At 44.7% G+C, this 13,230-nt stretch overlaps 1 protein-coding gene across 8 annotated transcripts in view; it reads left to right on the top strand.

Moving 5' to 3' along the window:
• The window catches only part of LOC148896268 (trafficking kinesin-binding protein 1-like), a 60,153-nt gene extending 50,732 nt beyond the window's left edge, over positions 1 to 9,421 (top strand). For 4 of the 8 annotated variants that reach the window (XM_088997788.1, XM_088997786.1, XM_088997789.1 and 1 more), the window contains exons 11-16: positions 21 to 97; positions 184 to 423; positions 688 to 1,016; positions 2,915 to 3,349; positions 4,604 to 4,697; positions 6,191 to 9,420. In XM_088997788.1, the coding sequence (XP_088853914.1) occupies positions 21 to 97; positions 184 to 423; positions 688 to 1,016; positions 2,915 to 3,349; positions 4,604 to 4,697; positions 6,191 to 7,022 (2,007 nt within the window). In that variant the 3' untranslated portion in view covers positions 7,023 to 9,420. Of the gene's footprint in view, positions 1 to 20; positions 98 to 183; positions 424 to 687; positions 1,017 to 2,914; positions 3,350 to 4,603; positions 4,698 to 4,821; positions 4,919 to 6,190 lie in introns of all 8 variants that reach the window. The other 4 variants (XM_088997791.1, XM_088997787.1, XM_088997793.1 and 1 more) reach the window with 3 other exon arrangements.
• The last annotated feature ends 3,809 nt before the right edge of the window (positions 9,422 to 13,230 follow it).

Genomic DNA, 13,230 nt, shown 5'->3' with positions numbered 1-13,230 from the left:
ATTAACCTTTTTATTTCTAGGACTCTCTGGCTGCAGAAATTGAGGGCACCATGCGGAAAGAACTTCAAATGGATGACCCAGATGTTGAGGAGCAAAGGTGCAATTAGAAACCTACTTTACCTCAAAGGCTAGCCGTAATTTGTTGTTTCATCCATTTTCCTCCCCATATGGTCTTTCCATTAGATTGCAGCCAAAACGTGTTTTCCAGACTGTGAAAAACCTCAACCTCATGCGCCAGCAGCGTTCGTCGCTTGTGCCCTCTCCACTCAATATCCCAGGTTCCAATCAGTCATCATGTATCACTTCGGACCGCTTCAGCAGTGTGGGCACATCTCGGTCCAACTCCATGTACAGCGGTGAAACAGGAAGTGGAATCATGCTGGACAACAGAAGTAGTTGCATCCTGGAGACTACCGATAATGGGTACAAATTATTTAATGCAGAGCATATGAGAAAATTACCAATAACACTTTTTTATCCATAAAGTGTGCCCAGGTTGTGTTCCTGTTGATTTGAATATGTCAATGCTGTCTAGAGTTACGATAGAAACTAGTTAAAATAGAATGTGGTTGTCTTCTGACATTTAATGCAGATGTTATTATGCAGTGCAGTTTTTGTGAGAATGTACATTTCTTCGTCATTGTGACAACAAGCTTTGTTGATTCCGAATGCTTTCTGTCGGTCCAGGTCAGAGGACTCAAACAAGCGGTCGCCTGGCACCCCAGGCACGCCTGGCAGTCGAGACCTGGAGACAGCCTTGCGGCGTCTGTCTCTACGCCGCGACAACTACCTCTCAGAGAAACGTTTCTTTGAAGAGGACAAGGAGAGGAAGTTGGCCTACCTGGCCAAAGAGGAGGAAAAAGAGGGCAGTGAATGTAGCGGAGGCCCTGGGACACCAACCGAGAGCCTGTTCTCGCTCTGCTCACATCCGTCCACGGGGAGCATGTGGTCAGGATACTCTTTCACTGCCAGAGCCTACCTCCCAGAGAAGCTTCAGATTGTAAAGCCACTACAAGGTGATTATTGTTCTCAAAGCCACAATCCCTTCAATCCGCCACACGATGACAAAGCCAATCCACTTCCTTTACGCAATGAAAATGCTCAAAAATCCCTACAGAATCCCATCAAACCAAGTCAAGATCAGGCTCAAAATGGAAGTCCAAATCTGAATCTGTGTGACAGTCAATATCTGATTTTACATTTCCATCGGGATTCTCAAATGTATCTGACTGTCCCAAGGTTGCGATGGAGCTCAGGTGCGATGGAGTTCAGCCCTCAGCCATGTTAGCAGTTCACCCCTGCAGTTACAGGTCTGCTGGAGGTGTTGGAAGCACAAGAAGGCAGTTCGACTTTGCCACATTCCTTTTACTTTCGGCACACACAACCAGACTGTTGGTTTGAAATATGAGCATGCAATCACAGCGTACTAACATTTAACGGGTTTCAAAACTATTTTCAGAACGCTGAAGTTTGCGTTGTGTATAAATTCACTCGAAAACACCAACTCAGACAAAATCAACTACAAATATTTTTTTATAGGATATCTGTTTACTGGCGGCTCAGTGGTCTAGTGATTGGCGCGTTGACCTCACAGTGCGGAGGCCGTGGGTTCAATCCCAGCTCCGGCCTCCCCATATGGAGTGTACATGTTCTCCCCGGTCCTGTGTGGGGTTTCTCCCACATGCCAAAATCATGGAATACTCCAAATTCTCCCTAGGTCTGAGAGTGTGCATGGATGGTTGGTTGTCTCATTGTGCCTTGCGATTGACTGGCAACCGGTTCAGGTTGTCCACCACCTCCTGACCAGTTGAAATGGGCTGCAGCACTCCCCGTGACCCTTGTGAGAATTAAGTGTATCTGAAAAACAATGAATGAATTAATGAATGTTCGTTTGTCAAACCACTCGTACATAAATCTTATTGAATGTGATACAGTGCCTTATTAAACTACACTGGCTGATAAGCGAGTGGTTAGCACGCCGGCTTCACAGTGCAGAGGTCGCTGGTGTGGAGTCATTATGTTCCCCCTTCCCGGGCCTGTGTGGGTTTTCTCCTCTGGTTTCATCCCACATTCCAAAAACATGCATGGCAGGCAGATTGAACACTCCAAATTGTCCCGAGGTGTGAGCGCGGATGGTCATTTGTCTTTGTGTGCCCTGCCATTGGCCGGCAACCAATTCAGGGTGTCCCCCGACTTGTGCCTGAAGACAGCTGGGAGAGGCTCCAGCACCCCCCGCGACCTTAATGAGGAATAAGCGTTACGGAAAATGGATGGATAAATAAATATAATAAGTGTTTCAAAAATGTTACATTGACGAGTGGCGTTCTTTGCACTCTTTCGTTTTCACTCCACCTATTCTCATGTCTTTGCTTTGTTTAAGTTGTGTCCTTGCACCTCTCCTTTCTCTTCTGCCAAACTATTTTCTTTGTGAAACACTTGAATAAAATTTCACTAATTTTGTTCCCTTGCTTTTCTGCCTTTCCTTTTATGACGTACATTTGTATGGTAACATCTCTCACATGTTTACCACTCGACTGGGATAATGTACCGATGTATGTACTGTATGTTTGAATGCTGGTTTAAAAGTCCTTTCGAAACATGTAAATGTCAACATTTATTTGCGCCATATAATACACATCTATTTGATTTGACATTTAAATGTGAAGTATATTTTGTAGCTTGGATTGAAACAAACAAATAGTGGTGATTCTTTGATTTTGATTTCTGCTAACAACACTCTGGTAGATTTGACTGCATTTATCTTTGAATTGTGATATTTTTAAATGGGTATATACTTTCCAAATGTCCCTTCAATGCACAAAAAGTTGAGATCAGAAAGAGGACAGTCATTGCCAATTGTTTGCAAAGAAATGATGCAGATGACAAATGTTTTCTTTGTCCTTTTAACCCCCAGGCTCTGCTACTCTCTATGCATGGCAGCAGTTAGCTCAACCCCACATGGGCGCTCTGCTGGATGACCGGCCCGGTGTGGTCACAAAGGGCTTCCGCACTTTATCGCATGAGCAGGACGTGGCGTGTGGCTGGCAACTGGACCAGCCGGAGGAGGATGATGTCTCAAGTGACTCGTGTGCAGTCTTCTCGGCAGACAGCCGACCCTTTGACCCTTTGTACTCCAGTTCTTCACTTTCTATCTGCTACAGCAGAAATGGCACACTTGATGCCAGTAGCCATTCAGAAATCCTGTGCGATGAAAGAGCTGGGACAATCGTGAAAATTCAACCAGAAGAAGTAATTTCAAGTCCACCCTCCTCTTCCACAACTCCATGTTCCGCTGACGTGAACAGACGTCTGGACGTCACGGAACTCAGCACATTGGACCACATGCCTGGTGAGGTGTCCTCTTAGCTGACGTCACAGCGTCTCACCCCATCTCCACCCTGACACATGGGGTTGTTGTAGGGGTTGTGGGTGGTAGGGGAGCATTCAGGGAACAGCGGACAACTCAACGTCCCAGTGTGACAACTCAATCTTGCATGATCACTCTCATCTGCACACATCGGCACATTCATCCATCCCACCTGCAAATCCCAGTATGTCATCGAACGGCAACAAAGCAGAGTACTTAAGTATTTAGTATTTTTTTGATTCTATTTTCATTCACTTTCATTCACAAAAAAAAATTGCATTTTAAGCGGATGCCTCTATGCTCACTCGTTACAGCATTTGGTGTACTGTTAAAAGTGAATGAGTTGCATCACAAATGTGCCAGTTTAAAATATATTGACATGGAGAGATGCCATTGAATATCACAGCACACTGCAAACACAATAATGGGCATATTCTCAAATTGCTACATTTCTGAATGTGGATCTTTGAAAAGCTCGCAGCTTCATTTTTAAACCTCATTAGTTGTCGCTGTACAGAATGACGTGACCAGTGAATTTACATTTTCTTCTTTTTCTTTTTCTTCTTGAATGTAAAAGGCCAAGGTGTCCTTTGTGTGTCCTAATGTCAAAGCAACTCGCGTGTGAACGGTCTCAGCATACAGACACCCCTCAGGGTGGTGTGAGCTCACATATCGGGTGTTATTATACTGCAGCTATCCAAGTCACATGGAGGCACAACACTCGGCACTGATTAATATTGGAGTTGACCTTGTGACTTTGCTTTGTGGCTGACATCCCAGTACAAGCACAGTGCTTGTTCTAAGTCCAAATACAGCGACAACTTCGCTTTGCCCCACACCTTGCGAAATTCCTTTCCTCATAATATTCAGATTTTTCCTGTCGCTGGGATATGTCTTTCATCCACAAGGTGTTTTTCATTTATGCGTTCATTAATGGCATTATGAAGGTTACACTACTATGCGTTGTATGATATTATTTTTATTTAGTACAGAAACTAACGAAAATGGAATTGTTACAATTCCAAAAGCTCTTGATTTTTTTTTTAAACATATGAACTTGGTGACACAAATGGTTGCTGTTTTGGCTTTGGCTTTATGCTGTCAATGTTGGGCTTTTTCCCCTCAAGTTCAGGTGCTCTGTTGGTGTTTGGACTATTCTTATAGATTAATTTGCACACTAACAACCTGCTCATCGATTCAACCGCAAGTCTTTCTTTCCTCTTTCCTCTCATTTAGTTAACTACCCAGGGAAGTGTACGTCCCACACGAGCTCCACCTACACGTTCACCACCTGCAGGATTCTCCATCCTTCCGATCAGCTGACCTCAAGGTAAAACTGAAGCTCAATTCACTTGAAAGAGTGTCGTAATTCATGTAATAATGGTGCTTATCTGCATTATTCTCAGAGCCGTAAGAGCTTATCTTCTCTCTGTGATTTTAATTGGCCTTGGCAGATCAGGTGTTGAGGATGAGGAAGTGGCGTTGTATCATATGGTTGTCAAGGCTGGCGTAGAGCAGACCCAATGACTGCACCCACTGAGTTGCATGTGGGTGAGGGAAGGCATGGGAGTGTGTTGCTGTGCAAGTGTGCCCTCTTGAGGCGAACTCCAAATGTCTTGAAGACCCAAATCGACTGGGTTTGTCTTCCGACTGTATTTGAATTTGCCTCAGGAAATGTCAGCAGACAACTAACAAATAAATCAAGGTCATGAACTCAGTCACTGACCATATCGAATTGCTTTATGATTTGAACGAAAATGTTTCTTTCAGTTCTTCACACATAAATGATCTAGTGATGGATCTCAGTGATGGCAACATTTTCATTGTTACATTGTTATACAGCGCTGGCGAAAAAAATATTCCGCCACTTTGGGATTTGTTGAAGCGGCTTATCTGATTGTCCATCGATCTTTTAGCTGGCATACAGTCCAGTGACCTTAAATGTTTGTCCATGCATTTTTATTTGGACCATCACTTACTATAAAAGGAAAGTTTTCCCTTGCATATTTCTATGTTTTTTTAACCCTACTTTATCCTTTGTACTCCCGAATTCATTTGTCAAAAGGATGATAACAATAAAAAAAAATGTCCTTTTTTTAAGGCGCTCATGGTTGCCTCAACCCTATGCGCGGATAAACCGGAAAATATAAGCTACTTTTGACTTGGCATTTACAATGTTTTGTTTTGAAAACAGGCTATTATGTTTGCCGTTATAAGAAGCTTTCTGCCCTGAATTAGTCATGTACCGACGCCTGATTCAACAACTGTTCAAAGTTCAAAGGCTGAAGTCTTTGAGTGTAATTATTCATCCATCCACTTTCTTACCCGCTTATCCTCACAAGGGTTGCGGGCATTGTGCAGTCTTATCCTCACTGTCTTCGGGCAATCGGCGGGCGATACCTTGAATTGGTTACGAGCCAATCGCAGGGACCAAACAACCATTTGCGCTCACACTTGAACTGAAAAACAATTTAGTGCATGCCATCAGCCTGCCATGCATTTTTTTTTTTGAATGTGGGAGGAAAACAGAGTACCCGGAAAAAAAACATACAGGCATGGCGAGAACATGCAAACTCCACCCAGGTAGCCAAACCTAATAGCCAGCTCTGGACTTCCGCATTGTGAACCAGACGTGTTAACCAGTGTTCCACCTTGCCGTTTTTGATTCATGCACTGATTGCTAATTCCACATTGAGTTGAATTTACTCGATTTCAATGCCAACTATTGATCTAATGACTGTCTATTTCTGTCCCTGTACCTCTTCTCCAACACACACAAACACCTGTCTCCCTTCCACCATTTTTTTACCCGTCCGTTTACAGCTCAGCTCTATCCTCGTGTCAAGGAAGCACATCCTCTACTCCGGTCATCTTCTCTGCCCCGCATACGCCCTCCTACACGCCCTGCTGCACCCCTCACCGCCTCTCCTTATCCCTTTCCCTTGTTGAATCCTCCACCAACCTTCGAGACTCCACCAAGACCACCAGCACCTCTCTAGGCCTCAAACGCCTCCTGCAAGAGCACGGGATCTTTGCGTCGCGTGACCCGAGCAGCTGGGTCCGAGGGCCCGCGAGAGGAGAGCGGGCCACGTCCAGCCCCGCTGCCATGATTGATGAGGACAGACTGATGAAGAAACGCCCCGACAGCCTCCTCCTCACGCAGCTGTCCACGCCGCCAAATTCCCCTCGTTCTTGCTGCAAATCTGCCACCGCCTGCCCAGATTTTCAGTTCAGCCCATCTGATGATGACCCGCCATGTTTTGACACTTTCCTGGCCTCTAAGCCGGCACGCATCATCCTGAGGGAAGTGCTGAGTGACGCCGAGAGGGAAGCAGATGGCCAGATGGATGGCGATGATCAAACAAAGACATTGAACCTGAGACTCATGGAAAAACTGAAAGGCTTCCGTCCTCTTCCCCATCACACCAATTCGCTGGCACCCGGAAGTACTATGTTATCCCCGTTCTGTTCTCCTGTACTCGGGAGCACTGCGCTGGGTCTGAACACCGGACTGAGGAGGAATCGAAGTTATCCCACCATGGTTGGAGCCAGCATGGCCATGAAAGATCCAGGAGGTCCCAACACTGCTGACACCCTCACGCCACATTCAATGCAAAGCCCACAAACGCAACCAGCATACGACAACCACAAATGAATCACACGGTCTTTGTAAAGACACCGCAAAACATTGCAAGACTCATTTACGAGTAGGCAGACATAAAACGACTGAAGAAATGTTCATTTAAATATTTACACCTTTTAGTTCCGAGACCAGTATACCTTATGACAATATGAAGTCTATACGATCTATGTTCATTTCCCCCAAAAAGTCATAGGAGTCAATATCAAGCAAATATATTGGTGGCGACCGAACCCATGTGGGCCATCCCCTGTCTTTTGCTGTCAATAAAAGGACATTTCCTTCCCTTGTGAACACTGCGCATGATATTTCAAGACATTTTTTTTTACCCTTGATCCGGCGAAGCACAACCAAAGTGTAATTTCTTTGATTGACCTGCTCTACTTGAACAATTACACTGGACTTTACTTTGAGTTATATGCTCATTCTGGTCTCAATATGATTAACGTGGAGCACAGCAAAGAATAAATGTGTCAAATTAGGAGTTTTTATGAACCTGAAAAGTTCAAGTCTACAAGCCCTCCAGCAGATTGAGTACTAGTATTCATTCGTGACACTTGAAAATCCAAAAACCTGCCTAAATGTCTCCAATTTTGATTTTGTTAGTAAACTGTTAATATGACACAAAGGCATTGAGATTAATTAGTAGTTCAACGTTTGATGTGCGCATTTATACTGATTCCGCAACAGCAATCACATCATTTTTTTATATTGAAGCCATTTTGCTAGTTCTGAGCATGTGATTGATGTTGCACTGCTGTACAACTATTACACAGACAAAACATTTATTTGCTGCTGGCAGGGATTGATTGTGGATGAGATATGTGACGTATTGAAAACATCCAGGTTGACTGTTTTAATGTGGGTGCTTTGCTATGATGAAATGTTCATATGTGCCTAAACATGCATTACCTAGTTCAATACATACATAAAAACAGTTTCAGGACAATTAAAAAGCTACCAAACAGCAGGAAATTGGTCCCATCAAAATGGGATGCGCCCCAATTAACATGATAAGTGGGAACTGGAACACCTGACCAACATGATTTGGTGTGACACAACTGTAGCTATTACCGTATGTCTTTTGGTAACCCAGTTTTACCGGTTGAGTGGTTTTTGTTGTTTGTTTTTAACTATGCCTCAAATGAATGTGTCATGAAGCCATTTCCATCCATCCATCTTCTGCCGCTTATCCGAGGTCGGGTTGCGGGGGCAGCAGCTTCAGGAGGGAAGCCCAGACTTCCCTCTCCCCAGCCACTACTTCTAGCTCGTCTTGGCGGATCCCAAGGCGTTCCCAGGCTAGCGTGTCCTGGGTCGTCCCCGGGGTCTCCTGCCAGTGGTGCATGCTTCGAACACCTCAGCAGGGCAATAGGTTATGAGTAATTTAATATTTGTCATTACCATTTTAAGGTTATGGCGTATTTGGGAACAATGTGGGAAAAAAAGTATGTGCATTTCTGAATGTATTCTACTCATGTTAACTTAAAAAATGTTTCAGTAAAATGACGTTCATACAGGTTTGTTTTAACTACTTTCAGGGATAGATGAAAAGGTTTCTTCAGTCGTCATCCGTGCTTCTTTGAAGGTGTCGGATATTTCGCTTCTCATCCAAGAGGCTTTGTCAGCAAACTAAAATTTGCTGGTAGCTCTGGTCCTATGCAGTATATACTGTATATCCATACTGTCCATAGAAGGCGGTGCCAGACCTCTGCTATGATAGGTACCTGCTCTGACATTTGGGGGGGGGGGGGCAGAGGCCCAGTACAGATGACGGCTGAAGAAACCTTTTCATCAATGGACCACTCCTCTATGACTGAGAGCTTACACAGACGTTTCAGGGATATAGAGTTCTATTTTACAGACTGCACTATGGATTAAAAATAGAGGAATGTAGAAAAGAATTTCTCATTTCTTTGGAAAACGGTGAAACTTGTTTTCATCTATCATGCATCCATTTTCCGATTCATTTTTTCCCCACAAGGGTTGCAAGGTATGCTGGAGTCTATCCCTGTTTTTTTTTTTTTTTTTTTTTTTTTTTTGCAATAGGTAGGGGATTGCCAGCCAATCGCAGGGCTCACGGAGATTAGCGACCATCCGTGCATGTTTTCTAAGAATCGAACAGTAGAACCTCTGCATTGTGAGACCAAAGAACTAAACAGTCAACCTTCAAGCCTTCCTGTTTTCATGTTGTTGGATCTAAAGCGGAAAATCATGCAATTGTAGAAAAAACAGGCCCCTTCTGGGTGCACCAATTTGGTGCATTATAATTATAGTATCCATAATGTATTGTAAAGTGCTCTTTTTTATTTGGAGAACATGATTACCCCATCCCTACAATGTTTATGGGATAACTACTTTTGTAAAAAGTTGTCTAGCATTAATATTATTTATCAACGAACCGTCTCTTGTCTTTGTTGGGCGGGTGAGCAGAAGGCTATCCTATCTGAGTTTCAATGTGAGGTGGCATCCACCCTGCACTGGTCGCCATGCATATTGGATTGGATTAGCCTTTATTAGTCTCGCAGTTTAGAAATTTACATTTCACAGTGGCAAAGTGATGAGAGTAAGAGGAAATGAAAGGAAGAAGTAGAAAAACAAAATACAAGAGCTGCTGTAAAGGCAGCCACTCTTGCGGCACCACCGTCTAAGTCAAAACAACAAAAGAACTAAATAAATAATGGGATACAACACAAAAGACACAGAAAATCGAATTTTAAGCACTTTCAGCGCCCTCTGTTGTATGACGCTGCTCTACATGAAAGAGGAGAGGATCAAAGCGTCCTTTTCACATTGTTTATCAGGGATGTCATGGTGAAATGTGCACGTCTGCTACAAGCTAAATGTCAAAAGCAAACATGAAGCTGCAATTCCAAGCCACTACAGTTCCACATACGCATCGGCGCCCTGCGCTGACGCTCCTTTCTTTTCATCGCGGGCTCCTGAAGCAATGCATCCATCCAGCCGCAGACTGTCCAACAGCACCGACCTTTCTGCTGAACAAAGCAGGGCTGTGAAAATGCTGCCCATTACAGGCGCAAAAAAAGCACAATCACCCCAGAGCTTTCCAGCGATGACAGTCAAATGACACCAATTCCTCCCAAATCAAAAACAGTGCTGGCTTATTTGTGCTGCCGAAAAGGCGCAACCATTCAGCAGTCTCCTCCTTGATGAATCTCGTGGCCAAAAAAGGTGGATGCCGCCCTAGGGAGAAATGCTATGCTCCAAGAAATCGATGTCGGACAGACCAAATTGGCATTTCACAGGGTTAATGACAAGGCCGTGTGAATCAATACGCTTGAAAACCATCGTTAAGTGCGACAGGTGTTCTACTAGAAAAGAGCTTGCCACTAGAATGTTATCGAGAGACAAACGCAAAGTCGAGGCCTCGCAAGACAGAGTTCATCAGTCTTTGAAAGGTCTGTGCCGCTCACTCCAGTTCAAAAGGCATGCAGAGTAATTCGAAAAGGCACAAAAAGGGTTATCACTGCAGTTTTTGGCACATCCTCCGCCTATACCGGCACCTGGTGATAACCGCGGACTGCATCTACTACTTTAGAAAAGATTGTGGTGCCGACTAAACATGCAGATAAATCTTTGACGTGCGGAATGGGGTAAGGGTCATGTATGGTTATATTGTTAAGCCAACGAAAATCACCGCGAGGCCGCCAGGAACCGTCACATTCCAAAACGTTACCTGACGTTACATAATTTGCGTGTGTTTAACGGTCCAAGCCCTGCAGCCTGTTAGCAACATCCACAAGTAGTCCATGAGCACATACAAAATCAGCGCAGATTATCGGAACTGTGATCGAGGCTACACTAAAATTCCACTTGAAATCCCGTCCATGGAAGCACACATTCACCAACCTTGAACCAAAGTTGGCGATGGGCGAGCCGTTAGCTGCATATACAGGAGGCGCGCATCCACCGGCCACCTTGTCTGCGGCGTGAGTTTCAGCAGGCTGACCTGCGATCCGCTGTCCACAGGGAAATGTCCTCCTGACAGTGTGTTGCTTTGTGTAAGCGGGTTCTGTAAATGCTACAACTTCTGGATAGAGTTGAGGTTCTTTACTAGGACTGCCGTTTTGGTCGGATAACCAGGTATCACGAGTCGAACAAGCAAATACGATTTGCTCATATCATTACAACAAGGAGTCCGTAATGAAAAGCAGCTCGCTTTTGGTGCCGGCGCCCATGTCTGCGACTGGACGCTGGCGCTAGAGTTTCTCGGAGCCTTGTAGGTGCAGGGGGGTACACAACATTGTGTCTTGGTCGCCAAACCGCTGGTGGAAAAAGCAGAGGGCCTTCTTGCGACCACTCCGGCCACTATGGTCGGATCGATGCTCGATGCCGCTTCACTGAGGGTTTCGACCGCCACAATTTGCACGGCGAACCGCCGTGTAGCTGTAACCGGCCTCAGGCCTAGGGGATACCTGGGTCGGTCCAAAGGCGTCACAGGCAGGTAGCACTGTGAACGACGAGGAAAAGACGACATGAGACAACCGTGTTAATCAGCTTCACACAGTGGCATTTATGACCAACTCATTTACTCATCAAAACATCAATTCAGCAATTTCAATATCAGAATACATTCATGTGTAGATCTATATAGCCAGTAGCACTCGAGCCGCTTCTTCCGCCAAATCTCGATCATCGCCGGTTGTCAGGCACGTCGAGTTAGCTAACACGTCACGCACAGAGGATTGACGCTGGCTGTCAAGTTATGTTGGTTTTTTTGAGTTCTCCCCCTAACTTGAAAAGGGTTTTGACTGTGTTGACCGGGATTACACTGGGACTTCACTCTTTGACTCCAATGATGAGACAGATTTCTCCTTTCTTTTTCCTCTTTTATTTTGGACTTAATCGTCTCTTTTCTCATTGAAAAGACAACTGCAGATTGCAAGGTGAAAAACCTTTGAAGAACGGAAAAAACACAAACAGCAATTAGGTTTACATTTGAAGGCTTAACAGGCTGGTTTTGACATTAAACCACCAAATCAAATTATCAAATAAACGGTCACAATAACAGGTTCTCTCACCGTCAGCCACCCTGGTCTTTACACAGTTGAACTCCACTGTCTTGGTAAACTCCTAGAGCAGTACTTGAACCGAACGCTGAGCAGTGTAGCAACTGACTATTTTAAGGAGTGGTTTCTTCAGGTGAGAGCCTTTCTGATTTCTGAATGGCTTTCAGCTGCTGGCACACCTGCCTTCATTCCAGCTCTCTCCTCTGGGGGAAAATGGTGCCACTCATCTTTGGACTACAGCTTCGGCCATATTTGTAGTTTGCCAAGACACTGGCGGACGAATATGTGCGGGAAAAAAAATCAGCCTTCATCCGAATCAAACAGTGACAGCATTTTGTCCATGGGATCCACTGCTGTGCTATCGTTGAGTCCGGGAAGGGAAAGGAGTCTGTCTGCTCTCTCGGAGGCCGATAATATGAACCGTCTGAGCATCAGGTGTTTGAGCGCCTTGTATTTCCCGCTTTGTGGAGGTGTCCACAAAAGCTGCAGCACATGACGAGTAGTCTGACGCCACGACCATATGGTATTTCAGCTCATCCTTCGTGATTCCACGAAGCCGGGTCGCTGTGCCAGAACACGGGCCGCCTGGCATCGGCTACAAGTTGCGGCGACGGTCATGACGACATGGCAGAGGAAAACACCTCTTCACCTGTAGGGTGAGATGCATGGTCCTAGTGCCAGCCACAGTGTTTTGTTTTGTTTATTCTCTCTTTTACCTTCCAAAGTTACGGCTCCCTCCAAAAAAAATACAAAGAAAAAGGTCAGAAATACATCCAGGCATGAATGTTTACAGGCATGGGATATTACCAAACAGAACTTGCAGGTCAAGAAATCGATGTCGGACAGACCAAATTCAGTTTATACTTCTGCATTTCACAGGCAGTGTGGAAGCCAATGTGAAAACAGCTGCTCCAAAAGCTGAGAGCACATAAGCCTGAGATGCGCTTGCGAAGATCCTTTTATCCTTCAGTCTGGCTGTTCAAATGTTCCAAGATGCCTTTTTTTGTTTATTATCAAAGAACATTTGGCGTTTTCTTCGAAACAATCGGTCATAATATGATTTTTAACATTAAGCAGGCCATGGATGTAGATATCCATCATTTAATTAGTGGAGTATTTGTTGAAAATCAACTTTCTAAGAATTGTAAAGGGTAAGTTAACGTGTATGCGATGACAAGGGAGACAAATGGACGCAA

This window comes from Hippocampus bargibanti, linkage group LG06, assembly GCF_051943395.1.
Source record: "Hippocampus bargibanti isolate YZ-2025 linkage group LG06, ASM5194339v1, whole genome shotgun sequence".
NCBI lineage: Eukaryota > Metazoa > Chordata > Actinopteri > Syngnathiformes > Syngnathidae > Hippocampus > Hippocampus bargibanti.
Note: the sequence above shows the minus strand (reverse complement) of the source record. Positions and strands in the feature narration are given on the sequence as shown.